This window comes from Aulonocara sp. 'chitande type north' Nkhata Bay, linkage group LG14 (assembly GCF_057382095.1).
Source record: "Aulonocara sp. 'chitande type north' Nkhata Bay isolate Kocher_YH1m ecotype deep benthic linkage group LG14, A_spYH_male_GT1.1, whole genome shotgun sequence".
Taxonomy (NCBI): domain Eukaryota; kingdom Metazoa; phylum Chordata; class Actinopteri; order Cichliformes; family Cichlidae; genus Aulonocara; species Aulonocara sp. 'chitande type north' Nkhata Bay.
This window is the reverse complement of record NC_141357.1, coordinates 20,645,355-20,671,243: the sequence shown is the minus strand read 5'-3', so window position 1 is coordinate 20,671,243 and position 25,889 is coordinate 20,645,355. Positions and strand designations below refer to the sequence as shown.

The 25,889-nt window shown below is 38.3% G+C and overlaps 1 protein-coding gene across 2 annotated transcripts; it reads left to right on the top strand.

Annotated features, from left to right (window-relative positions):
- Positions 1 to 18: 18 nt before the first annotated feature.
- On the top strand, positions 19 to 24,809 carry gosr1 (golgi SNAP receptor complex member 1). 2 transcript variants are annotated; one of them, XM_086261444.1, is made up of 9 exons: positions 162 to 353; positions 3,139 to 3,250; positions 3,975 to 4,062; positions 4,188 to 4,295; positions 5,313 to 5,404; positions 8,703 to 8,777; positions 20,755 to 20,784; positions 22,657 to 22,739; positions 22,980 to 24,809. In XM_086261444.1, the coding sequence occupies exons 1-9, from the start codon at positions 320 to 322 to the stop codon at positions 23,102 to 23,104; spliced, it is 747 nt and encodes a 248-aa protein (XP_086117570.1). In that variant the 5' UTR covers positions 162 to 319; the 3' UTR covers positions 23,105 to 24,809. The 2 variants fall into 2 exon arrangements, with proteins under 2 accessions (XP_086117571.1, XP_086117570.1); XM_086261445.1 differs by lacking the exons at positions 20,755 to 20,784; positions 22,657 to 22,739; positions 22,980 to 24,809 and adding an exon at positions 8,857 to 9,186 and having other exon boundaries at positions 19 to 353.
- Positions 24,810 to 25,889: the final 1,080 nt, after the last annotated feature.

Genomic DNA, 25,889 nt, shown 5'->3' with positions numbered 1-25,889 from the left:
TATGGGACCACGAAGCGTGCACCGGACCACGCTTGATATTTGGGGAAATCGACGGCGCATTTGGAGTATGCATTTGAAGTACACTTCGAATTGGGACAGCCGTCGTCGCGTGGCGGTGACGTAACCGCACTTGAAATGCGTACTTCAAGCGTGCAGACCCTGAATTGGGACACAGCCTTACTCTGCCCAGGCTGCTACTGGTCTCTAGGTGACGCTGTGTTGTAGCTGATTGGCTGACGCGGTCGTGCGGTACGTCCTGTACGTTTTCTGCTGACACGTGACAGTACCCGGATTTTGGTGACGTCGCAGAACAACAAAGATGGCAGGAATAGGAACCAGCACGTACTGGGAAGGTAAGGCAACACTCGAGCCTGTTTACAGCAAGTAGTATTATAACAGCACTTTTTTTTTTTTTTTTTTTTACCGTTTTCATAATATCAGCAATCAATTTGCCCCTGTCACTCCACCTCTGGCTGTAAGAAACATGGTTTAAAAACATACATGCCACTACAATACCAAGTTAGCTCCCAACAAGCTAGCGAACTAGACGCCGTGTAAGTTCATTTAACTCTGTTCCTTCGGCGGTTTAAGCCGTGTCGTTGATCTAAACAGCTTATCAGCCTGGCACATCGAGTGTGTCAGCTGCTTCGTTAATTGTCGGCAGTGAGCAGATAGCGTTTTCATATTTTCCCCCCCTTGGTTAATGTAGTGTTAAAACAATGAGCTTTGTTGCTATAACGGTCTTGTTGCTTTAGCTTTCGGTAGCACAGGAGTTTTTTTTTTGTTGATGTTTAATGCAGAAAACAAAATGGCATATTTTTTAAAATTGCCCCCCCCCCCAATCCGGTGACAACTGATACAACTGTATCAGTTGTCACTGGATTAGAGGCGGGGTACTCCCTGAACAAGTCACAACTAAAACAACTAAATTGCTCATGGGACATTTCACCTTCGTAGTACCATGTTGGACCCGACTTTGGTCAGAGACTTTGGTCTATATTCGCATGAAAACATCACACAGTTGGCGCCAATTTGTGAATCTCCTGTACCACTACATCCCAAAAATGCTCTATTGAGATCTGAAGCCAGTGGTAGCCATTTGAGCACAGTAAAGTCATTATCATGTTCAGGAAACCAGTTTAAGGTGATTTGAGGTTTGTGGAATGGTGTATTATCCTGCTGGAAACAGCCATCAAAACTGTGGTTATAAAGGGATGGATATGATCAGCAACAAGACTCTGGTAGGCTGCTGCATTTAATTAATAATAATAATAATAAATTTTATTTATGAGCGCCTTTCAAGTCACCCAAGGACACTTTACAATAGGATAAAACACTTAGTAATTGATGCTCATTTGGAGATAAGGGACCTGGTAATAGCCAGCAGACCATTATAACACCACTATGAGCTTGAGCTATTGATTCAAGGCCAAATGGAGCCATGTTTTCCTGTTTTTTTTTAGGATCCTGCTATTTTAATGTTGCAGCAGAAATTAAGACACATGTACCAGGCAACGTTTTTCCAATCCTCTACTGTCCATCTTTGGTGAACCTGTGAACTGTAATCTTACTACCCTGTTTTGTCCTTAGCTGTCAGAAATGACACCCAGTGTGCTGTAGGTAGGTTATCTGCTTTAAGGTTTGATGTATAGTGCATTCAGTGATGTTCTTCTCCATACTTTGGTTCTTACAATTGTTTTTGTTTTCTATTTAAGTAGTTCTTGTTGCCTTCCTGTCAACTTGAAGCAGTCTGCCCATTCTCCTCTGTCTTCAACAAGGCATTGTCTGCCAGGGAATTGTTGCTCACTTGATATTTTATGTTGATATTTTATGTTTTTGGACCATTTTTTTGTAACCCCTAGAAATGGTCATGTGGAAAAATCCTGAGTCTGAGTTTGTGAAATACTCAGACCACCCTATCTGCCATCAACAACCATGCCACATTCAAGTCACACAAATAACCTTCCTTGACAATTTGAACTTCAACAGGTTGTCTTGACTATGTCTTGACTTGACTATGCCTAAATGCATTGAATTGAAGCAAAAATTTCCCCGTTGTGGGATCAATGAAGTCTTATCTTATCTTATCTTATCTTATCTTATCTTATCTAATTGATTGTCTGAGAGTGTCACCATCTACCGGAACCGTGTTTGCACATATACTTGGCCAATAAACACGATTCTGATTCTTCTTATTATGATATTTGCTTTAATGAGTATTTGGATGTGTGTATTAAACAAATTGGCTAGAAAGTGTTTAATAGTGCAGGGCAATATGGCCAAAAATATTTATCACGATATATATTTTGAAATTTGCAATAACGATATAACTGACAGTAAGCACAACCAGAATTCATACATACGGCGCACTTCAATTTTTCAGAAAATCAAAGGATTGATTTAAAGAGCGACTTATTTTCCAAAAAACACGGTAATAACGACAGCCCGCTAGCATGCTCTACCAAAAATAGTGCTTTGGTGTGTATCTGACGGACGAAAGCTAAACCAGTTCCACACCACTGAACCATTTTTACAAACCAATTCTGGTTCATCTGTTTCATTCAACGATCTGCTTTCGCCCTTCTCATTCTCTGTCGCCGCCATGCTTTTTCTGCCAGGTGCGTATGAAAACAAAGGCACTGCGCATGCACGCTTTACCCATATTCTATCGCGATATTTCATTTTCTTATCATTGCCCAACATTATACCGGTATTACCGTGAACGGTATGATAGGGCCCAGCCCTAGTGTTTAACATAAATTATTCCTCTGTATAGGTTTCAGTGTTACATTTTTTGGATATCTGATATAAAATATTTTTAATAGAAGATGCACAAAAAGATTTTCAGTTTTGAAAATCTTGTCATGGTGAAATTTTGTTCTACATAGCTCTCATACTCTACTATACACTCTCTGCACAGTCAGCAACAGACAAAATAGACATCACAGCTGAGCAGTAGAGTCAAGTTGTCTTCATGTTGAGTTGCTAATTAAGAAAATAGCATTACAAAAAAGTTGAATGGACCATCTATCTATCTCTCTCTATCTATCAATCAATCATCTACTCTGGGGCAATACTTAATTGATGGTGTTTTAGTTATTTTTAAGTATTTTATTGGGTTGATTGCTTCTGTTACAGATCTGCGAAAGCAGGCCAGACAGTTGGAGAACGAACTTGACCTGAAGTTGGTCTCTTTCAGTAAATTATGCACCAGCTACAGCAGCTCCAGAGATGGACGTCGAGGAGACACGTAAGATTTAGGCTTCTCACTCAACCGCAGAGTTAATAACTACTAAAAAGCTGAAACAATTAATATTCTTTTAGCAATAAATCTTTACCAAATGTAAAGATGTATTTATTGTATTTTATTGTTGTCATATTTAATCACATATTTAATATTATTCTTAAAAACAACGATATAGTAAAAAGATATAAAGATATAATGAAAGCAAAGATTGGTTCCAAAGCTTAAACTTAATGTTTTTTATTTTATTTTATTGGAGTTGAAAATGGGTTACTAGTCAAAATGTTATTATTTTTAATTATATTCATCATTCAGAGTTTTCATATCTAGCCTGAATTGTAATTGTTAAAATGCATATTTGTTAATCAGCTAATCTACAGCCACCCCTAAAGTAGCTTGAATGGAATATTCTAACACAAAAACTACATGTTTCTTTATTGCAGACCTTAAGGATTTTGAGACCAAGTAGGCTTTTGAAACATTACCAATCAAGAAAAAAAAACTTGATTACTTACTTCTGTTTGATTACAGTTATTTATTTTTTACTAACAGCTTTAAATTCTTTATTTGATGAATGTGTAATTTCTGCTATGAAATAAAGCACATTTCTTATCCATTAAACACAAGAAAACAGTACAAGATTTTTTTTTATGTGAGTTAAAAACCAATTACAAATAAGCTGCTTTAAATAAAAATTCTTAATATTCTTCCATCTTATTTTTCCTTTCAGGTCAGACACCACACCTCTGCTAAACAACTCTACCCAGGACAGGATGTTTGACACCATGTCAGTGGAGATTGAACAGTTGCTAGCCAAAGTAAGTAAATTGTCTCAGGTCAGTGGAAAAGGACGGCAAAAAGAATATAATAAGAACAGAAATGGAAATATGCCTCGTCCTTCGTGTCTATCCATCCGTCCACTCTGTTTCCTTCTCTCTCTCAGCTGACTGCAGTGAATGACAAGATGGCGGAGTACACCAACTCTCCGGGCGCAGCTGCTCTCAACGCTGCTCTCATGCACACGCTCCAGAGGCACAGGGACATCCTACAGGTTTCCTGTCTTGTTCCTTTTTTCCTGTCGCTCATCTGTTTTCTATAGTTTTTTTTAACATTTTTATTTAATTGAAATCATTTTCTTTCATAGCGACTTCTTCTCAGTTATAGTTACTGAACTCAATGAAGAGCCCAAGAACTACTTTCTAAAGCACATACTGAGTCTTAGGCTACGTTCACGCTGCAGGCGAAAGCACATCAAATCTGACTTTTTTGACCCTGTGCGACCCATATCCAATCATGGTGTGACAGTGTGAACGGCACAAATCCGATATTTTCAAATCCGATCTGGGTCACTTTCGTATGTGGTGCTGAATCCGATACATATCTGATGTTTTAGAAAGGGACTGCTGCTTGAATGGTCAGGTCGCATTAAATCCGTCTTCTACGTCACTGACACAAGACAGACACCAATTATCAGTGCCGGAGAAGCGCCCGATAAGACATCGCGAACGCTTCCTGGCCGTCCATTGCAGATGTTAGTGAAACTGTTGGGAAGACAACGTTGGAGAAACGTGAACATTTTATTTGTACTGTATAATCTGCAGATTCTGACAGAAATCTGCAACTATCCTTTGAAGCACCGCTCCTCTAAAACAGCAATAAGGATAATTATTAGGCCATATGTAAATAACAAAATAACTTTATAACTTAAAGCAAAATTGAGAAACGTGAAGTCTGAAACAAGTCTTTATATTAACGGCCATCAGTCAAACAATACTGTTTGGTCTGGGTCTAAACAGAGCGCGTTGTGTGTGACGTCTTCTTTTGTGCATGCAGGCCGCTTTGAGGGTTCACACTAAAGCGCGTTTGCTGTCACATTTTATTTGTAGTATGAAGAAGTAGACAAAAAAATCGGATTTGATCAAAAAATTGGAATTGAGTAATAAGACCTGCAGTGTGAACCTAGCCTTAGTGGTTCAGTTTTGTCCTGTTTACCACTTGTTTGTTTGTCTGTCTTTCCTGTATTCCTTTTTTTAAAAACAAAACAAAAAAACCTTTATTTTCCTCGAAGGACTACACACATGAATTCCACAAAACCAAAGGCAACTTTTTGGCCATCCGGGAAAGGGAAGACCTTCTAGGGTCTGTCAGGAAAGACATTGAGTGAGTACTCAGCCACAGCACCTTCTAATTTCATTTAGCTTTTATAGCAGTGTGGGAATGTTTTAATTAATTAATTAATTATTATTTTTATTAATGTCGTTGTTGTTGTTGTTTATTATATTATAGTAAATGATAAGATCCTACACACGCATGCTTTCTTGTGTTTTGATCTGAAAGGGTGCTGAGCAATAAAAACGGTCAAGCACTGCTCTTATGTCGTAGACCTTATTCCTGAGAGGAATACGGTAATTGAAACTTCACTTCCATTTGGCATGTTCTTGAACAAATAGAAGATTCGTGCTCACTTTGGCCTTGCATTGAGGAAGTGCATCCTCTCTTCAGATTTGCACAGTTTGAGGGAATTTATTGAAATGAAGGTCTCCCTAGACCATGAGTCTTCTTTTTGCAGTGGCTTATTGATCTGTGAAGGCACTGATGATGGCAAACAGTGAGCACTGCAGGATTCTTATTGATCCTTCCCTGTCCATCTAGAGTACAAAGAGAAGAGTTCTCATGCAGAGGCGTCTTGCAGGCAGGCATACATGTTCAATAGGAATACACTCACTTAACTATGTATAAATATACAAATGTAGTATTCATTAAGTAATTTATAAAGCTCTTAAGGAGCTTACTATAAATTAAAATAGTTTACATTTTTCCAGAATGACCTGAGTGTGAAAAAACAACAGATTAAACAGCATTGGGTGCAGTTTTTCATTTAAATTATGAAACTAAGGATAGGGTACAGGATACTAAGCAGACTTTTGTGTAATACCAATTTGTGTCACGAGATGTTGTATCAAGTCATTGGACCCTCGAGTGTGTCTTGAGTCCAGCACAAGAAGAAGGTAAAATACCGATGAAATGACAGATATTGTGGTGAATCAGACACTGCTAGAAAATGATGCCTTAACCACCAGCAGCAGTAAAGGAGCAGTCAAATGCATGATTTTATTCTCTCTGTTTTAACAGAGGACGGGAGAGGTTATCAAATATAGTGTGAATCTTTACTTAATAAAGTATTAATCAGGATTTTCATTACATTTGAAATCACTGAAAGTAACATTTGCGTCCTTAAAAAAAATATATCTCTTTATTTTAGGAGCCACTTCATTACATAGGACATCGGTGGAGCTTTTTTTTTTTTTTTTTGGCCAATTGTTTTTATTTTGGTTTTTTTTCCACTTTAATGTTTTTTCTGCTTTTTCACCACTTTAAAAGCACCTTTGTCTGATCTTTTAAGTACAAAAGATGCATTTTCATACAGTTTTCTAGCATGATGTGGCAACTTATTGCCTAGCAACCGGAAAATGACTTTTAATTAAAGAGACCACCCCTTATCTGAATGATCCTAAGTGTCAATACTGGCAAATAATAGACAGAAAGCAATAAGATGTGACTTGAAAATATATGACAAAATTCTGTTGTCGAAAACAGCAAAAACAATTTCCTGATCACAGAATTCTGGACTTTGTGTTTTTACATTGTCTTCTTGGCAGCACAGTTTAAGCCTTGGCCTATCTGAACACTAACGTAGTTACAAGATGCTTTTATAAAATACAATTTTGGGGTCAGTACAGAAATGTGTAAAATATCATGACATTAATACAGTGATGGAATATCTGGTGCAGCTAAGCATTTTCTCTTTTGTCAGGCAGAGGGCAGTAGAGCTCTTGGCTGTGAAGTAAATGGACCAGCACACGTTTCAGAATATGTTTTCCATGTGGTAACAAGAAGGAGTCCAAACTATCTAATTGATACAAGCACTCAAATGGAACAGTGAGGCATATATCAAACACCATATCAATAACTTGCATTGTGCTTACAGACTACTGAAGCACACACACACCACATTCATAGTAATAGCATGCTGCAGAGCTGAGCTGAGATGTAACAACCCTTCTTCTCCTGCTTTGATTTTTAAATGTCAGCAACAAAAATGACAGTTTTCTATGATTTACATTGGTGCCCTTTTAAAAAGCCTCGCCGGAGTGATGAATCGGTCTGTCAGTACAAAGAATTCTGGTCCCACAGAAGCATCAGCCCAGTTGCTAGGGTGGTCAGATTGGGCTCAAGGCAGTCACTCTGGGGTGTACTATATGTGCTCATAGCCTTCCTCCTCCCCTGCTCGACGAGAGGGTGGGGCAGTGTTAAATGACCAGAAACGAAGAAGGCATGGGAGTCAGCAGTTCAGGGCTGCTGATAGCTAGAGATTCATCAAACAGAAAAGAATGGGTTTGCTGTGTTTACTTTGTGAGTGGTGCAACGCCCATTCATCACTTCTGACTGCTCAGTAGAGGAGAGCACGGTTTTTTTTCTGTTTCTTCATTAACCATAAAAAAAATCTCTTTTTCTCCTTTTTTTTTTCTCTAGGAAAACAGTTCTTTGAATTTTGCTTTGTTCACTGCAGCAGCTTTAATTCAAAAGATCTGACAAAAATGACACATTTAAGGAATCATTATTTTTAAATGTCCCTGCAGTTTCTCAGACTCAGACCTACTTGGGCAGTTGGCCAATCATGGCTTATAGTTTTATGGAAACGCAATATTTAGTCTGAAGAATTATTATTATTGCAAAGGGTGGCATCCTTGGTGTGAAAATACAAAAAGGAAATTAGATATTTGATGCAGTGTTAAAAAAAAGAATGGGTTAGAAACACAAAAAGAGCCATGAAAGACAATCAAGTCGTTAAAAAAAAAGTTTAAAATGCTTACCTTCTCTGTCTGGCTTTTCTGATTAATTAATCATTACATAATCACTGTATGCAATAGCCATATATGCTACAAATATTAGCAGTTTGTGTGAATTAGTAAAGCGCTACCATACCAGTAAAGCGATTAACACCTTTAACGCTGTTATCACATTGCTAATGTGCAGTTTAAGGAACAAGGCCTTTACATTTTTATATTCCTTGTATATGCTGTGTGTTTTAGTGGTCCTTGCAAAGAAGAGTGAGATCTGCAGGATAAAACGCAGATTGTCACCTCACTTTGAAAGTTAGCCAGCCTTTGGTACCCTGTGGCAATCTGCTTGTGAAAATTACATTGGCAGCCTTACAGATTGCTCCTTTTTGGTTGACTTCTGATTCTGATGTATGCAAAGTTACAGAGACAAGAATTGGGATCAAGGCTGTCGCCTGTTAACTTGGGCTGTCATTTTAGATTTATTTCTTATCTACACTTTGAAAACTTGATTTTGACACACAAGTAAATCTGACATTGCCTAAATGTTGAAAATTACCATTCATTTAAAAAAAAAAAAAAGTATTATTCACGAGTGTATCTGCCTGCCTTTTTAGGACATACAAGAGCGGTTCTGGGGTCAACAACAGAAGAACAGAGCTGTTCCTAAAGGAGCATGAGCATCTGAGAAAGTAAGTTCCCAAAGCATTTGTATTATTTAACCATAGCAGTTAAAAGTAGAATAAGGTTGCCATCCTAAATGTGAAATAGTCCGATATTTTTTTTAGGAAAGCAAGCTGGAATAACCTTGATGGCGCAGGCCCACGATTTGGGAAAAACAAATAAAAATGTATTTTTCTGACACATTCATTTGTTCTCTTCATGCGTTTACTTCATAGCAGATGTGAAGTTCTTCTGTTAATTCATAACTTAAGGTCTTATATGAGCATGCATGACAGAGAAGATCAAATCCTGATCTCTAGCAACCTTAGTATCCCACAATCTTTTGGCTGACTCTCAACCCCTGCAGAACAGCATGTGGTTCTTTTTTTTATGCGTTTCCCTGTGTTTGTGCCAGAGGTGTTAGATGCACACTGCATGGAAAGTAAAATTGGATAGCAGCAGGACACACACACACACACACACGCAAACATACCCACACAAAGAAACGAAACACAAATTTACCACAGAGCTATTTACATGGCCAATACATAGCAGTGTGACTGATTAGTATTTGCATTTGTTTTCCATATCAAGTTCTCAAAGGAATAATGCTGCAATTATTCCCTCTCAAAGACCTCTCCATTCATTTTCTAACAGGCTTTACCTGCTCCCACAATGCATGGCTAATATTTATATACTGAAATTGATGTTTATGTAATGACCCTTTAAAATACAGTGTGGTCTAGTTAAATAACTTTAATCGCATAGCATTTTATGGATTTTTTTATGTCTTTGAAATAAAGCAGTTACACTTTTTTACTATATGTTCAGTTAAATATAAATTTGCATTTAAATTAGTAACTAACACGAAGCAACTAGCACGAAGGTCAGTAACGCTCCTGTTTCAACAACAACATTAAATTGTATTTAACAGGTATCTTAAATGTTAATCTAGCCACCTCCTCCAGCTTGTTTGAGGAAACACCAAGAGATTCCCAGGGCAGCCGAGAGCTATTATCTGTCCAACGTGTCCTGGATATGAATATGATCCAGAACCTTATTCTTTTGGTCACTACCCAAGGCTCTTTACAATAGTTGAGGGTAGGGACGTTGGACGACCAGTAAATCGAGACCTTTGCTTTTTCGCTTTGAGTCAATCTCCCACTCCCCTTGCCCATCACTCCTAAACAAGACCTTGAAATATTTAAACTCTTCCGTGGGACAATAACGCATCCCTGACCCGGAGTGGGCACTCCATCTTTTTCTAGCTGACGACCATGGCGTAAAACTTGGAGGTGCTGATTCTCATTCCGTCGCTTCATACTCGGCTGCAAACTGCTCCAGAAAAAATGAACAGAATCTGTGACAAAGGGCAGCACTAGCAAAGTCCAAAACCCACTGGGAACGAGTCTGACTTTTTGCTGGCTATGCGGACAAAGCAACAGTTTCTGTGGGATCGAATGGGTCTTGGCAACGGGTCCGACCACGCATACTCCCGAAGCATTTCACACAGAATACTCAGAGGGTATGGCTTCTGCAAGTCCGCAAAACACATGTAGATTGCTTGGGCTACCTCCCATGAACCCTCAATCATTCTCAAGAGTATAAAGACCTGGTCCAGTGTTCCGTGACCAGGGCAGTTATTTGGGACAAAAACCACATTGTTCCTCCTGTATCCCGAGGTTCGACTAACCAGCTGTTAGTCGAACCTCAGATACTCTACTTTCCAGCACCCTGACATAGCTTTTGGGAGGCTGAGGAGTGTGATCACCCTATAGTTGGAGCACAACCTCTGGTCCCCCTTTTTAAAGATGGGAACAACCACCCCAGTTTGCCAATCAGACCTTTGGATTGTCAAAGATCTTTTACCGTCCAACAAAATTCTTAGTTAAAGTCAGCAGTGCTCCACCCACACTATACACAGTGCAGGTAGACCACCACTTTCCCCTCCTGAGTCAACTGATTGTTTTCCAGAAACCATTCGAGGCAGTCAAAAAGTATTTTTCCATGGCCTCTCCAAACTCCTCCCACAGCCCAGTTTTTGCTTCAGGCACTGCCCGAGATGTGTTCTGCTTGGCCTGTTGGTAACTATCGGCTGCCTCCAAAGTCCCACAGGCTAACCAAGCTAGGTTAGGACTCCCTCTTTAGTTCGATTACGCTCTTCACCTTCAGTGTCGACCATTTGGTTCAGGGGTTACACCCATGCCAGACACCAACTACCTTGCAGCCACAGCTCTGTGTAGCAGGTTCAGCAATGACTCAATGTCCCTAGTCTACCAATGGAATGTTGTCGAAGCTCTGCTGGGAGTGGAAGTGGCCTAGGGTGTACCATATGTCTCTGTGTTTTTTGTTTATTTGTTTGTTTGTTTGTTTTTTGACGGTATGTCTTTATAGCACCTATTTAATGGTACTGATAAACAGTATCAGTAAATTTAATACTGCAGTGAAAGTGTCCATGGCTCCTTCATCTCTGTATTCTGTAGGTCTGTAGTCAGTTTTATTTAATACAGTGCCAAATTACAACAACCGTCACCTCAAGGCGCTTTATGTTGTAAGCTATACCCTACAATAATACAACAAAGAAAACCCCAACAATCATATGACCCCTATGATCAAGCGGTTTGGCGACAGTGAGAAGGACAAACTCCCTTTTAACAGGAAGAAACCTCCAGCAGAACCAGGCTCAGAGAAGACGACCATCTGCCATGAGTGGTTGGTGTGCTGTGTCTATTTTTCTCTTTGTCGTCCCCCATTTCTTTTGTGTTGTCCAGAAGGAAATGGAATGCGGTGCTACAAATGCTGTGACTCTTCTATACTGACCTATAGGTGGCAGCAACATGCCAAGATATATAGCAATGTGCAAATAAAGATGAAGAAGAAGAGGACTGCAGGCCAAAAGAAATGGATGTAAATAATTGAGAGGAAGGAAATGGATTCAACACATTTGTTAGAGCTCAAGGATATAATCAAAGGTATTGCTGAGTTAAACAGAATAAAAAATGAGCAGAGGTATTCTAGCGTTCACAAAACACTCAATATTTGATGGTTAATTGGAGTACAATTCAGCCTGTGTAAGTTCAGTGGTTTTCAAGAATCACATAGGTACTGCTGACTGCTGAACTGTATAACATGACATTTCATTACCATGAATTGTTCAGGTGGGAAACATTTGGTCCTAGCATTCATATGGATGCTACTCTAACGCATTACTGCCCATGTTATTGGACACCGAGCAACCCCCTGATGGGGTTGGCGTCCCACAGAGAACAGTGTATCTTACCACACCACAGAAACTGCTCAGTGGATGTATCATACAACCCATATAACACAATGGATGCTTTAACAGCATCCCAGTACCAGACAGTACTCCTGTGACATAATAGCTGGAGATGGCTTCTATTTCGTGGCTGATAAATGAATATTTAGGTGTGCTCATTTTAGCACATGAGGGAGACAAGTTAATGCTTCAAGTGCTTGAGTGGGTCGAAGAATATTTTGGCTCCAAACATCTTAACTGAATATGTAATATAAATTATTTTAAAATGAAGATTATTTAAAAACACACACACAGCTAAACATTACCATTTGAGATGCTTTCTCAGCAGTCAGGCTGTTTTGCTTGTCATTTGCATTTGATCAGGATATTGTTAATTAAATTTTGTTATTAAACCACAGCCCATACTATCTATAGGGCTTCCCCTTACCATTGGCATAGATGGGAGGGAAAGTGGATACTGGAGATGAGGATTGAGTTACACTTGATTGATCCTATTAAAGCCATAAAACAGGAAAGGGAAAAGAGAGAAAAGGGATGTAATGTGTTGGTGAGTATCACTGTTATCCACAGATACCCGATAAATATGAGAGATTTGAGTGAAAATCTTACTTTCCTGGCGCAGTCTGTGATGATCTCTTGTCAAAGGTGACTTTTATGGAAAAGTAGCATGAATAATGAGGTTTCTTTTATGTAAAGCTGCATGATCTGTTTTAATTTATTGAACTTTTTTTGCTTCATCATGCTGCCCCAATAATTTAGCGTGGAAAATGTAAGTAGGAGGCCTTGTGTAATGACTGTGTTTGAACCATTTATAAATTGGCAAATGATGGCTTGAGGCTTCCAAACTGGTCAGCTAAGACTAATCAATTTGCAGCCTATAAAACAGCTCTCTTGCAGTTAATCTACAAGCTACTGCAGTGAGTGAAATGCTTGCAAATCTCTATTGATTCTTAAGAGAACCCACTGAAACAAATATCAGTGAGCAACTTTTATTTATTTCATGACTGCACCTTCAGATATGAAGATTCATACCTATGTTTTATCATCTGAGAAGGGGTCCGCTTTACCATAGGAGTGAAAATATAAAGAAAGGAGACAATGTGGCAAGCATCTACAAAAAAAAATCATCCTCTTCCTCCTCACCTCAAGATTCATCACCTGAGCTGAAGTCAAGCCTCTAACACATGAAAATGTGTATAAACATGTTTATGTGTTCTAGATATTGTTGCAATTACTCATTTTCAGCAGCTACGAATGAGCCGGCTTTAACAACAGTAGCTGGTTGTAAGCTATTATGCCAGCTAACGTTAGGCTTCAGTGTCTTAAAAATCACATTTTCTCACTGACAGTTTGACACTCTGCGAATTAACTCTCGTATTTGTTCTCATGTGAGAATATAATTTGAGTCCAGTTAAAAAAAACAAGTTTCATTAATGCTCGGTAACAGTGGATAACAATAGCTAACAGCGGTGCTAACCGACAGAAAAGTTCATTGTATCCTCAACATCTCACCTCAGTATTGCTGTCCTCAGGAAGAAGTGAGCTTCTCTGACTCCATGACTTGTATCGGATTCTTTTCACAAAGATTTACAGCCTCCTGTAAATGGTTACATAAGCTTGTCATCTGGCATATAAACAGTGGACTGGTTAGATTTTCTTAACCAAATCCAGTTGTTAAGTGATGACGTATAAACCCTGCTTCCAGGTCCAAACTACTCTGCGTTTATTAAGTGATCACTGTTGGCCTCTCTCGGCAGCACATTTTAAAGATTGGTTTTTAAAACCTTACAGTATAACTACAGACCAGCAAATACAACAACATATTAATTAGGGGTGGGGGGGAAAATCGATACTGTGTAGTATCGTGATATTTTGTTTGCTAATAATGTATCGATACAGGGACAGCAGAAATCAATATTTTGTTACAAAAAAAGTTTTTGTGGACTGGAACATGCTCTGACTTCAGAGCATGTTGATCAGCTCCTTTTTCTGAGCAAGAATCCTGACATTCCTTCACTGTCCAAATGTGTTTAACTTTTTTTTTTTTTTTTGGCAGCGATAAACTAAATTTAAGACATGTTTTATTTTAATTAAGTTTAAAACTTTTTTATTTAATGTAAAATTATATTTTGTTTTAATTTACTTTCAAATTCTTCAGTTGCTGAATGGGCTGCATAGTTTTCATAAATTGCATAGTTCAGAATAGCTATAATTGTACCAGATGGTTGCATTCAGTTAAGTTGGACTAGACTGTAATACAAACCGTTCAGTTTGTCAACAATAAAACTGACTGAAATGAGAGAAAGACTGAGTGTGAGACTTTGATATTAGATAAAATGAATATTGATAAAGCTTACCTTTATGTACAGAATCTGAATATCGCAAAATATTTAAAAAAAATTGCAATAATATCGTATTGTGCGTTAAGTATTGTGATAATATCGTATCGTGGGATGTATGGTGATTCCCACCTCTAATATTAATCACTAACCTTGTATTGTGGATGGATTATCTCAGTTGTTCTCCTGACTGAAGTTTGGCCCGTTTACAGCATCCTGCCATGCAATTACATTTGTCCCTAACCATTGGAAACCCTCACATTAACTTGAATCAAGTGGAAAAAAGTTAGCGTTCATCCTCCAGCTTTACCGTGTTTACAGTATATTATGCTAACCATAACTGTGTAGCTAGCCACCACTTACCACATCATTATATACCAGCTTGCTCAACTTAAGTAACCCTACAAACGTCACTGCTGTTTAGTTTTTTGTCTTTGTTTATGTCAGAAGTGATAGCAGAGCGGTATGTATTAATTTTTTCTGAAATCCCTCAGTCAGAACATGCTATATTATCTTTAGATGGAAACTAGCGAGCCAACTCCCTGCTAACTTCAAACTCCGTTAAACTTCATAAATTCTGTTTTCGTGGATGCCTGGATGTTAAATTTAATTGTTACACCTGGTAGAGCAGCCACACTCATCATTTTATTAAAGATGAAAGAATTTAGACCATTTTTAACTCTCAGTGATGCCACGTTGTCCGTTTGACTGTGGGACCTGAAGCGGAGTTTGGACCCGGAAATGGATAATGACGTCAGACTTAAAGACAGGATGGCAAACCAAATAGTGAAAGACTATTTTTTTGTTTGTTTGTTTATTTGCTTGTTTGTTTGTTTGTTTTTTTTAACACACAAACAGTAGTAGAAACACACCGATTGGCCACAACTATTACTGGGTACAGTCTAAATTTAATGTTTTCGATCTCTCTTGGTTGACTAAAGCTGCAACTATAGCTAGGATTATGTACTTAAATTGGAAGGTGTAAGAAAAAAAACTTGAATGAAGTTGAATCCAGTCTATAATCTACTGACATCTAGTGGTGAGGTTTTATACACTGTAACTTTAAGATAGCTTTCATCAGTTTTCAGTATGTGGTTCTACAGCAGTCAGATGTTTCTACATATTAGAGCTGAAAGCTGTTTTCAGTTTTGTCACTGATACTCATTGCTTTAGCTTTAGTTTATAATAGTCTTTGGCAAGTGTAACTTGATGCCATTTAGTAATTAAAGCTACTATAAATGCTGCTGATCTGTTATTTCGCCTCATCATTGGTTCTTTCTCCATCCTTGTAGATCTGTTTTTCCATTTCTCTTTGCCATAGAGGTTAGCCTTCATAAATAAACAAGAGATAGGGAGGGAGGGAGGGGTAAGTCCATTAAAAGTTCATGCTGCAACAGCTTTAATGGTAGTGGTCACATAAGGACTTCTAGTTCAAACTCACAAGGAAATCCAATGATGATTCTCTGGATGCTTTTCTTTTCACTCACAAAGTTGAGTTATTAAGCTTTAAGATATGCTCTGAGTCTTTATTTCAGTAAATACTGTCACAACTCATCATTTTGTGTCCATTTAGGCTCTATAGTCTGCCTGTTTCTAAATGTGTAAGCTCTGTTTGCCAGGCTCATGAGAATTGCATGTGATGCTTTGCTTCAAGTGAAAAAGCATCTAAATATCATCTACATATCAAACAAGACATATTCAAATTGTGCATTTTTATAACAAATAAAAAATTAAAAAGTTAGTGCAGCATAACGAACAAGGGCATCAAATCGCACGATCCATGAGCCACATCCAACAGCTGCAAAGAACCTGCAATTTGTGAATGTTTCTGTTTGCTAATCATTAAGGCCAGCATGGTTGCTGAATAATTGTGTACTTTGCTAAGTTACTTAGGTAATTTAGCAAAGTACACAATAGTAATTTGGTGAGAGTTAGGTATTTTACAACTACAGTGCTTAGGCTGTGTGGGTTAGTTATCTTCACAGTTGTCCAGTTAATCTGTTTTCTTTTAACAAGGACAGTTAATTGCCCATTTTAATAATGAAAATACTCAAATAGCCAGGGCTGGTACTTCTAAAACTGTAGTGGCCAGTATATCATGCCAATATCTCTTTTATAATTTTTTTGCAAGGTCTTGATCATGGTGAACTCTTCAGGTTTTCCACCTAGCATTTTAAACAGGTGTTCAAAGTCTCTCTGTCACTCTGTTGTCTTCAAGATGCCTGCATTTAGTCTGTCTAGCCTGTTGCCGATTTTTAAGTTTGCACCATGGATACACGGTGAAGTGCTTTCTCGTATTTTTTCTATCACATTACAACTTACCACAGAACTAGTTCAGGACGTTTAGAGATTTAATTATAGATTTACCCAACAAAAGTGTTTGTGGACCAATTTGTGTCAGTTAATTTATGTTTTTTCACACTTTTGTAATGATATGAGGACAATACCACAGCTTATTTTAAATCTATCATCCATATCAACCATATTCACTGACTAGCTCACACAAAACAGTCCATTATGATCTATTTCATATCCATTTCCTTGTGAAAGCAATTTAAACATCAAGATTGTTTACGGTTTGGGAGAGAAGACTCATTTCAGTGAGTTGAAAGTGTTTAGCTGCTTACTGGCATGTTCTGATTTTCCTCTCAGTACTTAATGTTGGTAATGTTTTAGTGGGACATCTCAGTAGCAAAACGTGTACCATAGCTTCATTGACAAATGATTCTCCTACCAGAAACGCTACATCCAGATGAACAGAATGAACTTTCTGGGATTTCCTTACCAGGATGACTGAGCATGCAGTTTATGTTATCTGTTGGCCCTTCAACTAAACTTTGATGTAAACTTTGGAGGTCATTCAAAGCCCTTCTTTGGATATTGGCTGCCTTTTCTTCTTTTCTCTGTCAGGACGATCCCACGCTGCATCAATTATGTTGTGGTACAGGCTCTGGGGAGGCACACCATGCTGACATAGGCCAGGTTTTTGGCTAAGAGCTCTTTGGGAATCATCGTGTTGATGCAAAATACAATGTTGTGTGTATCAAACTTTGTTATCTTTGGCATTTTTCATAGACTGAGCTGAACAAATGATGTGTATTTGCAACAAGCTGCTAGAAACAAAGTGGTTTGCTAAGTCGACTGTTATGTGTATACACAATACTGATTCATATTAGGTTAGTTAGGTGCTTTTTTCAGTTGAGTGGCTTAAAAGACAAAAAAAAAACCTTCCTCTGAAAAGGGTGAGGTACAAGGATTTGACTGAAGATGAGTGAAAAAGCAGCCAAACAGAAACTATGAAAGACATTCAGAAAGCCTAAAGGACTATTGGCTTGAGACAACTTTAACCCTTGTATGGTGTTCGGGTCTGTGAGACCCGTGTTCAGTTTTTTTCAAAAGAAAAATTAAACAATTAATTATTTTTTCACGTGTAAATGTGTTGTGTCTTTCCACTCACTCCACTTGATTATAACTGATTTATTTATAACATTTTATATAAAAGAAAAACGAGAAGCACATTAATTCATAAATGTGATCTAACAAAGGTAAAGGGAAAAAATTAACCATGTTTGCTGTTCATATGTCTTGTAATTGGGATGAAGTAAACATCTGTTGAGTAATTTAACATAAAATTGTTTGATAGTGTTAATTTGGAAAGCCAAAACTCTAGCGGGTCCACCAGACCCATGAACACTGGCTGAGTAACAAAAATACGAACACCACACAAGGGTTAAAGGACTTGTGGGCAGTACTGTTTTAATCCTTGTAGCCATGATTTTGCAATGCATGTAGTATTTTTTTTTTAACATACTGTTCAGATGAAACCAAAGTGTACATAATTGTCAATAAGCATTCTGTCTGTGTGATCATTTGTTTGTGAATCGCAGCAGATCATATGGACAGTATGGGTTGATTCATCAAAATGGAAAGGGCAATTAGCTGGAAGCTAATGAGTGACTTAATGACGGCAGGAAAACAACTGACCAAGGGAAACAGAAAGAACCCCACTCAAAGCTGAAACCACAGAAATTCTAATATACATAAATGGCACAATCAAGCTCACCACTATAGCTGCAAAATGATTATGGAGGATATAAAGCATAAATCTTTTGCCACATCTCATCTCTGCACATAAAAACTCCATAAATCAAGGCGGATCCCGAGCTTTCTCTTTTTCCTCTTCAGCTCATTATTTATCAGCAGAACACTGTCAGGTGAAGGACAGTTAAAGGCTTCGTTTTTTTGTCGCACCTCCTTCCATCTTTTAAGCAGTCTCTGTCCATATTGCATTCTTAAGTTCTTCTTTTTTGGCCTCTTTCAGACATACAGTGTTTATTCGCACCAATTAATTTAATATTTTATTAACCAAATACTTATTTCAAGTTTTTATATGTTTTAAAATCTCAGATCCTAGAATATAATTTCTGGTCTTTTTCTAATGCTATAAAGTCTTATTCCTACTGCATAATTGCCTAATTGCAGTCTTCTTCAGTCCACCCACCAGCTCCCATAATACATTTATTAAGTGAAATGGTAACTGGCATCTAACTCATAATGAAGTTAGATGCCAGTTATCATTTCACCTCCTGTAACTGATTTCATTCAGTCAGACAAATGCAGTTACGATCTTACAAACTACTGCCAAAAAAAGCAGGTTGGTGCCAGTGTGGGCAGCTGTGATCCAAGAACAGAAGGATGCACAGCCCACATTGTGAATATGCATTATAGTCCAATTGGTCCTGCCCACTCGCTGCCTAGAAGACAAAAAGTTAAATAAGACATATTACCTTTCAATACCACAGATAGTAGGGAGCTCTAGTGAAAAAAGGTCCCTTGTTATGTCTGGGCTTGGCTTTCTTTACCACCTTTCCTGTAAACACTCACTGCAAAGCAAAATAAAAGTCAGCTGGAGCAGAAAATAGTTCTATCAAGTCACAGATGAAGAAATGGACTGCTAATTGGTACCCAGTAATAGTTTATCAAAACTGAAGCACAGATATCTGAGACTGACTTGACCTCGCAGCAAACCATAATATTATTCAAATAAAAGCGCTCTAAAAGTTTATGATGCAGATGCATGCGTGCACACACACACAAACACAAACTGTGCATTTTCCTTTTTATTCTGAGTAAACTGATATGTTTCGTAGGTCATTATTTTGATTTGCTGTGGTACAAGACAACAGAGTGATATTCACAGGTGGGCAGACTTGAGCAAGTGAGGTACTGGAACCTAGAACGGGAGGTTTGCCCACAGGGAGCATAAATAAAAGTTATAAGATAACTGACTATCCACTAGTCAAAGAAAAATTGGCAGATTAGTCAGCTACCAAAATAGTCTTTAGTTGCCCTAATTGCTAGTAACCTAGAGGAACTACAGTTTTTGCCACATTTTCCAGCTCTTGGTGGTTTCCTCTCATGTTTGCCCATCAACAGAGAGAATGACAGAATCACAAAAACTGTGATGCAATCAGGAAGATCTCGCATCTTGCAAGTGACGTATAAATCTTTTAGCGCCTTCTCTTACTTCATCTCAACATTGTTAAGAGCTTAACGGAAACCGCACATTGAGCATGCAGGCGGAGGATGTGGAGCTGCTGAATGGAAGATGAATGACTGTTGAACTATGAAATACAATCCCTGCAGTTTTGTTTGTTTGGTTGACTTTAGTTCTCTGGAACATTATCCAAATTGATTCCAATTAGAAGATAAACCGCTGAAAGCTTTTTTGCTTATGAGCAACCTGAGACACAAAACAAGTGTTACAGCATAAGAGGTTTGTGTGGGATTAGGAGTGTAGCAGTGCCTTCCACTTTCCCCTCTTTTATGCAGTGATGCAGAACGTTAACCTCCGGGCATCTGAGTTGATTTATCCATGAGGGGAAAATGAACAAAACAAATAAAAAAGAGAAAAAAAAAAAGACTAATGCCTTTTTGGTGCAACTCAGTCACTGCTATATGGGCCAAATATAATGGTGTTGTCGCCCTTGCAAACATCAACGGATCCGTTGCAGTTGGCGCATGAGTGTACAATTTGCTGGCGTTTGCTCCCATTTTAATGATAAATCAGTACAGAAGCTCAGAGACTCACAGATTGTACAGGAGGAGATCTTAAAAGACACTCAAAACTGTGCAAGTTTTGTTCTGTTTTTTAATTTAACAGAATCTACCACAACTTTCTTTTTTTTTTTTTTGTGAAAAAGTATATCAGTCTTCCAACAGCTTGACCAGACCAAACCATACTGTAGCATGGCCTTTGGTTTTGTGTCAGGAAGTATACAAATTCTGCCAAATCAAGCATGCAGATTCCTTGTTTATTCTGCAGTGCTTGTATCAATATCTAACCAGTGCCCTTCCCTTGCGTTTTTCTCTCCTTCTCACTGTCTATAGCTCAGATCGACTGATGGATGACACAATAAGGTAAGCCCTTCTTTCCCTTATTCATCTGTGTCTGGTTCTTACAAAGATTTCTTCTTGTTTGTTGTTGCTAAGTATGTGCTCACAGAGCATTGTTGCTTTGCATTGATTTCCCCTTTATAATGTGGCTGGCTCTTTTCAATATAATTTAAAGTCTCTTAAGATGAGTATTGTTCTGGTTTCTGGCTATAGTTAAAAAATGGGTTTAAAAATTACAGTTCTCTCAGGTGTGACAGATAACACGTTATCTTCTTAAATATAATGAACTGTAGTTTACAGGCTATCCTTTTAAAAAGTTTTGTAGATGTAGTTAGTTTAATCTTAATGACCTCAGTCCAAGGAGAAGAGGCACTGTTTGCTGCACATATTGCATTAAGAGGCACTATCATAATTTGTGATCTGGGGTTTTATTCAACAGTTTGCTGGACAGTTTAACATTCCTCGTTTAGGTCACCAAAAAACAAAAACTGACTGATCAGAGTGCACTTCTGTCCTCCAGCTCTGATTCTCATGAGCCGGTTAACACTGACTAGTCGAGGTTGCTGGTATCAGCAAAGTGATTCTTCCTGACTGAGGAGAACATGATCCCCAAAACACAGCTCCAGGCCAAGACTGCAGATTGTCCCCTCAGCAGCCTCCAAACCACAGGAGATGCTAAGACCCCACCCACCCGTGCTCACACATCACACGCACAACACGTTCAGACGAACACAGTGGTCATAGTCTCTCAGTGCTCAGTCGAAACACACACACACACACACACACACACACACACACACACACACACACACACACACACACACACACACACACACAGAGCTCATCATGTTTACCAGCCAAAAGAGTAAACAACTGGTGATTTCATTTACTTTGTTTTCACCGGCATCCTCTGGGGATCTTTTACTCTGAGATGGGAGGAATTGGTCCCCTATGACTAGTTCTGTTTGTCACCAGTCTGAATACTAGCATAATCCTACATGTAGTGAAAATTTAGAATAATTGAACATTTTTTGCTCAAATCAAAAATTTTCCTTTCTATAATATGACATATGTTCAAATAGTATATTATTCATTGTGTCGTATATAAGGGGCGTTAAACGGGTCTAAAAGCTTTTATAATTGGCTGATGTCACATCATCTTTAAACCGATTAAATGATGCTTCTCAGCATGTCATGTCTTTTTAAAGTAACTTCTCTCCTTGCATAAGCAAACCAGTACCACTCGCAGCCACTGCTGCTGGCATCTAGCCATTAGTTATTGTTTATAGAACCTGTTTGTGGATCTTTTTTGGTACAGCTGTGGAGAGGTTACTGTAAGAGAAATAAATGATTATTAGGGATTAGTTCTTACAACTAAAAGTTGAACAAAGTGCTTGAAGGTGGGCTCTGAAGCTTGTATTGATTATTTTGTGTAACATAGAGCCTGAAACTTTTCCTGCCAACTGCTCAGCTGCACTTTGCTGCTCTGAAGATTCCTGAGGCCCAAGTTTTAGAACAAGAAGCACAATACCACAGCACATCTGTACTGCCCTTATAGGTGCTTAACCATCTCATAAAGATACTGCATGTAGGAAGGAGGAATAGTGTTTGAATGAGCAGGAATGATCACAATTTTAGGTTTTACCCTTTAAATCCTTTTCTGTAGTTTTGGTTTACAAAAAAAAGGTTTAGAAACAGTACTGAATGACACAGGGGATTTACAGCACCACGATGTTTGGTGGAGACAACCAAAGTAAAAAAAGAAAAGATAAAAATTACATTTTCTAACTCGCCTACAGTCAGAGGTACTTTTCCATTACTAATAAAGAGCAAAGACATGAAGGATTGTCACTTTTCTCTACTCATCTGTTTTGCTACATCTTTCTTTTTCTTCAGCATTGCTATGGCGACCAAGGAGAACGTAACCTTCCAAAGGGGCATGCTGAAATCCATACAGAGCAAGGTCAATACTCTGGCCAGTATCCTTTATGTTGCACATGTGCAGTGTTGTATGCGGGGAACCAAATGACCTCCTTTAAAGTTATCTTTAAAGGATTTCTAGACTGAAATCAGTATAGGACATTCAAAAATTAGCGCTCACATATTTGATAGAAAATGGTCTTTCTTATTAGGATTTATAGAAATGTAGCCAGTAATAGTGTTACTGAGGTTACTATATCCCATATTTGTGTATTTTTCCTTAATTTACACTCTTTCAGACCGTTTCCCAGCTATCAACAACCTCATTCAGCGAATCAACCTGCGAAAGAGAAGGGACTCTCTGATCCTTGGCGCGGTGATTGGCGTTTGCACCATTCTCCTCCTGCTCTATGCCTTCCACTGAAACTCAGTCTTTAAAGAGGCAGGATTCATCTGCTCTTTGTAGCATGGAAACTCTCTGGGGGCTGAGCTGAGTGATTGGAGGACCCTGGAGGTTCCCGAGCAGAAGGACATTAAGTTGGTCCAGTTTTGGGACAGGAGCAAATTTTGGCCAACATTTTCTACTGAACCTGTATTTAGCAGCGGGGACAGATGGCGGGTTGGTGGTTGGGTGTTTTCTGCCAACAAGAGAACGAAGACCAAAACTACAAATAAGACTAGATAAAAAATATATATTGATAAATCACCTTGAGAGCAATTCTGTGCCACTGAAAGTGTAAAGAGACTGAGATTGTGTGATGGATTTATTATTATTTTTTTCACAGGTGAAGGATTTTAAGCTGAATGGTTGTTTTTAATTGGTGGAGTGGGATGGATAGTTAATTGTGGGCTGTACAATGTGAATTAATAAATTATTCATATCAGTATGTACAACAAAGTGTGTGACACTAGAAGATGCTCATTTAGAACATTTTTGAAACTCTATTATTTGAAACTTCATCAACATTTCTGCATAAATGTAATGCCACCACAAGGCTCCAATAATAATAATAATAATAATAATAATCTATTACATTTTATGTGTTTTACCCGTGGAAAGTGGATTTATAAAGTTAATGACAAGTGGGAGAGAGATTCAAGAAAGTGATATTGAGGTTCAAAGGCAGAGCCATCGGTTGTATCTTACATTTTTACATTCAGAGGTTCTGAGCAAAAGTGTTAAGCCACCCCACATTTCTTTGTTTTTGTTTGAAAATGGGAAATATGTGCAGCAGTTTTTTGAAACATTTATAAGCCTGCGTTAACATACAGTTCATAAGGCAAAAAAAGGAGTTTGTACAGTTCTAATAAGCTTGAAAGTCAATATTTCGTGGGACCAGCTTTCTTGTAATTTCTTTTGTCTTCAGCAAAAGTTCTCCAGATTTCTTGACAGACGTTCAAAACTCTTCTTTGGATATTCGATGCCTTTTGTTCTTTGGCAGAGTGTTTGGGATCAATGTCATGCTAAAAAAGCTGATGGAACTGCATGGTGGATCAGTCTGATGATACTTTTGCAAATACAGCTCCAAAACACGACGATTTGAATAAAAACCTGTGTAATGTTGCCTTTCCTCCCTGTTTCTCTACCTTGCACTGAGACCATTTCTGATGAGACTTCAGTGAACAGTAGACAGACAGAAAATTAGTGAAGAAGAAGCCAATATCCAAATAAAACCTTTGAAAGACCTTCAGGAAGACAAAAGCACTATTGCGCAAGAACGCGTTAAAAAAGTCAAGAAAGACTGGCTCAGTGGAAGCAAAATATAAAGAAATGAGGGGTGGCTCAAGACTTTTGGACAGCACTGTCAATAAATTAACTCACAGGTTAATCAGGAGCCATTACTTGTTAAAATAAGGCATTTTTAGTATAAGGCAGTCATGGCATAGAATGAAAACAATCATTACTTGCACACATCCACATTAATATATACATTTCAGTTACTTCTTACTGTAATCTTTTAAACTTGTGTTAAAGTTTTTGTAACTTGCTTGATCGTCTAAGTTCAGTCCTAAATCATTGAATATAAGAAAGCATTAAATAAATGGCAGCTTTTCTCTTTTGGGACAGTTGATCCACATGCTTGCCTGATTGGCTGTTTTCAAAGCCATGCAAAATAAAGTATCTTTTAAGAAGAAAAAAACTGGTGAAATATATTCAGTCACAAACCTTTTTATAGTGCACTGCTTCAAGGTTTCCATAGCAGAAAAATGAAAGCAGGGCTTGATGACCAGCCTCTGGTGGAGTTAAACGTTTTGCACATTTCACAGTGTACCTGGCAGACCTGAGCCTGACTGACTGCGTCTGGTTTGAATCCACTTGGAACTCAAAGAGGCACTAGAGGCGCTGAATCCTTCAGCTGAGAAGGGAATGACGGCAGACAGGCTTCGACTCATTCGATTAAAGTCTTAGTTTGTTGGTGCCGGTGCTGGAATGTGAAAGCAAAGCAGCTGTGTGAGAAACATCAATGCGCTTTTCTCTCACTGCTTCAGGCTGTCAGTTGACTGTAATCCAATACAAAAATGTCCACAACAGTGGAGTGATGAGAGAGCCTTTGGTTTCTTGTTCTCATCCCCTCTGTTTGATGCCTTCCTCACAAAGAAAACATATATATATATATATATATATATATATATATATATATATATATATATGTATGAATAAAATATGGTCTGTATCCTGATTGGGCATTATGACAGGAATAGCCTTTTCTTCATACTACAGCAGTCAGAAAAGATTGCCACCTGCCCATTAATATCTTACATCCTTTAAGGGGGAAATCCTGCGCTGAAGTCTAAGTATAGCTGAGAAGTGTGTACGTGCTGTTGGAGGACTGCAGAGGTGCAACTCCTGAATGTTTTAGCCACTCAACTAAGTGCTAGATTCTCTCAGAAGAGTCTTGCTACAGTAACTTCTGGCTAGCAAATTTCCTTATTAGAAGGAGCTAAGGTGTAAAGACAGAAATCTTGTCTTTTTTTTTGTGAACAAAGTGAATATTTAAAAAGCAGTTTAAGCATTTGAAACTAAGCCAGGCCTTTATTTGTGTGAGTGTGTGTGGTTGAAGAGAGCCACACACACACACACACACACAAATTCTCTCCTACTCTACAGTCTGTAGCTGTGGTGACCATGATAAATGGTGTTTGTGTTCCCTGAAGTCGAAGTGTGTATGCCCTATGTACAGGGCTTAGATACAATAAAAGCAACAACA

Coding starts and splice junctions, on each gene's coding strand:
- gosr1 (XM_086261444.1), top strand. CDS start 320: ATGGCAGGAATAGGAACCAGCACGTACTGGGAAG. Junction 3,251..3,974: donor GATGGACGTCGAGGAGACAC/GTAAGATTTAGG, acceptor TTTTCCTTTCAG/GTCAGACACCACACCTCTGC. Junction 4,296..5,312: donor GGCACAGGGACATCCTACAG/GTTTCCTGTCTT, acceptor TTTTCCTCGAAG/GACTACACACATGAATTCCA.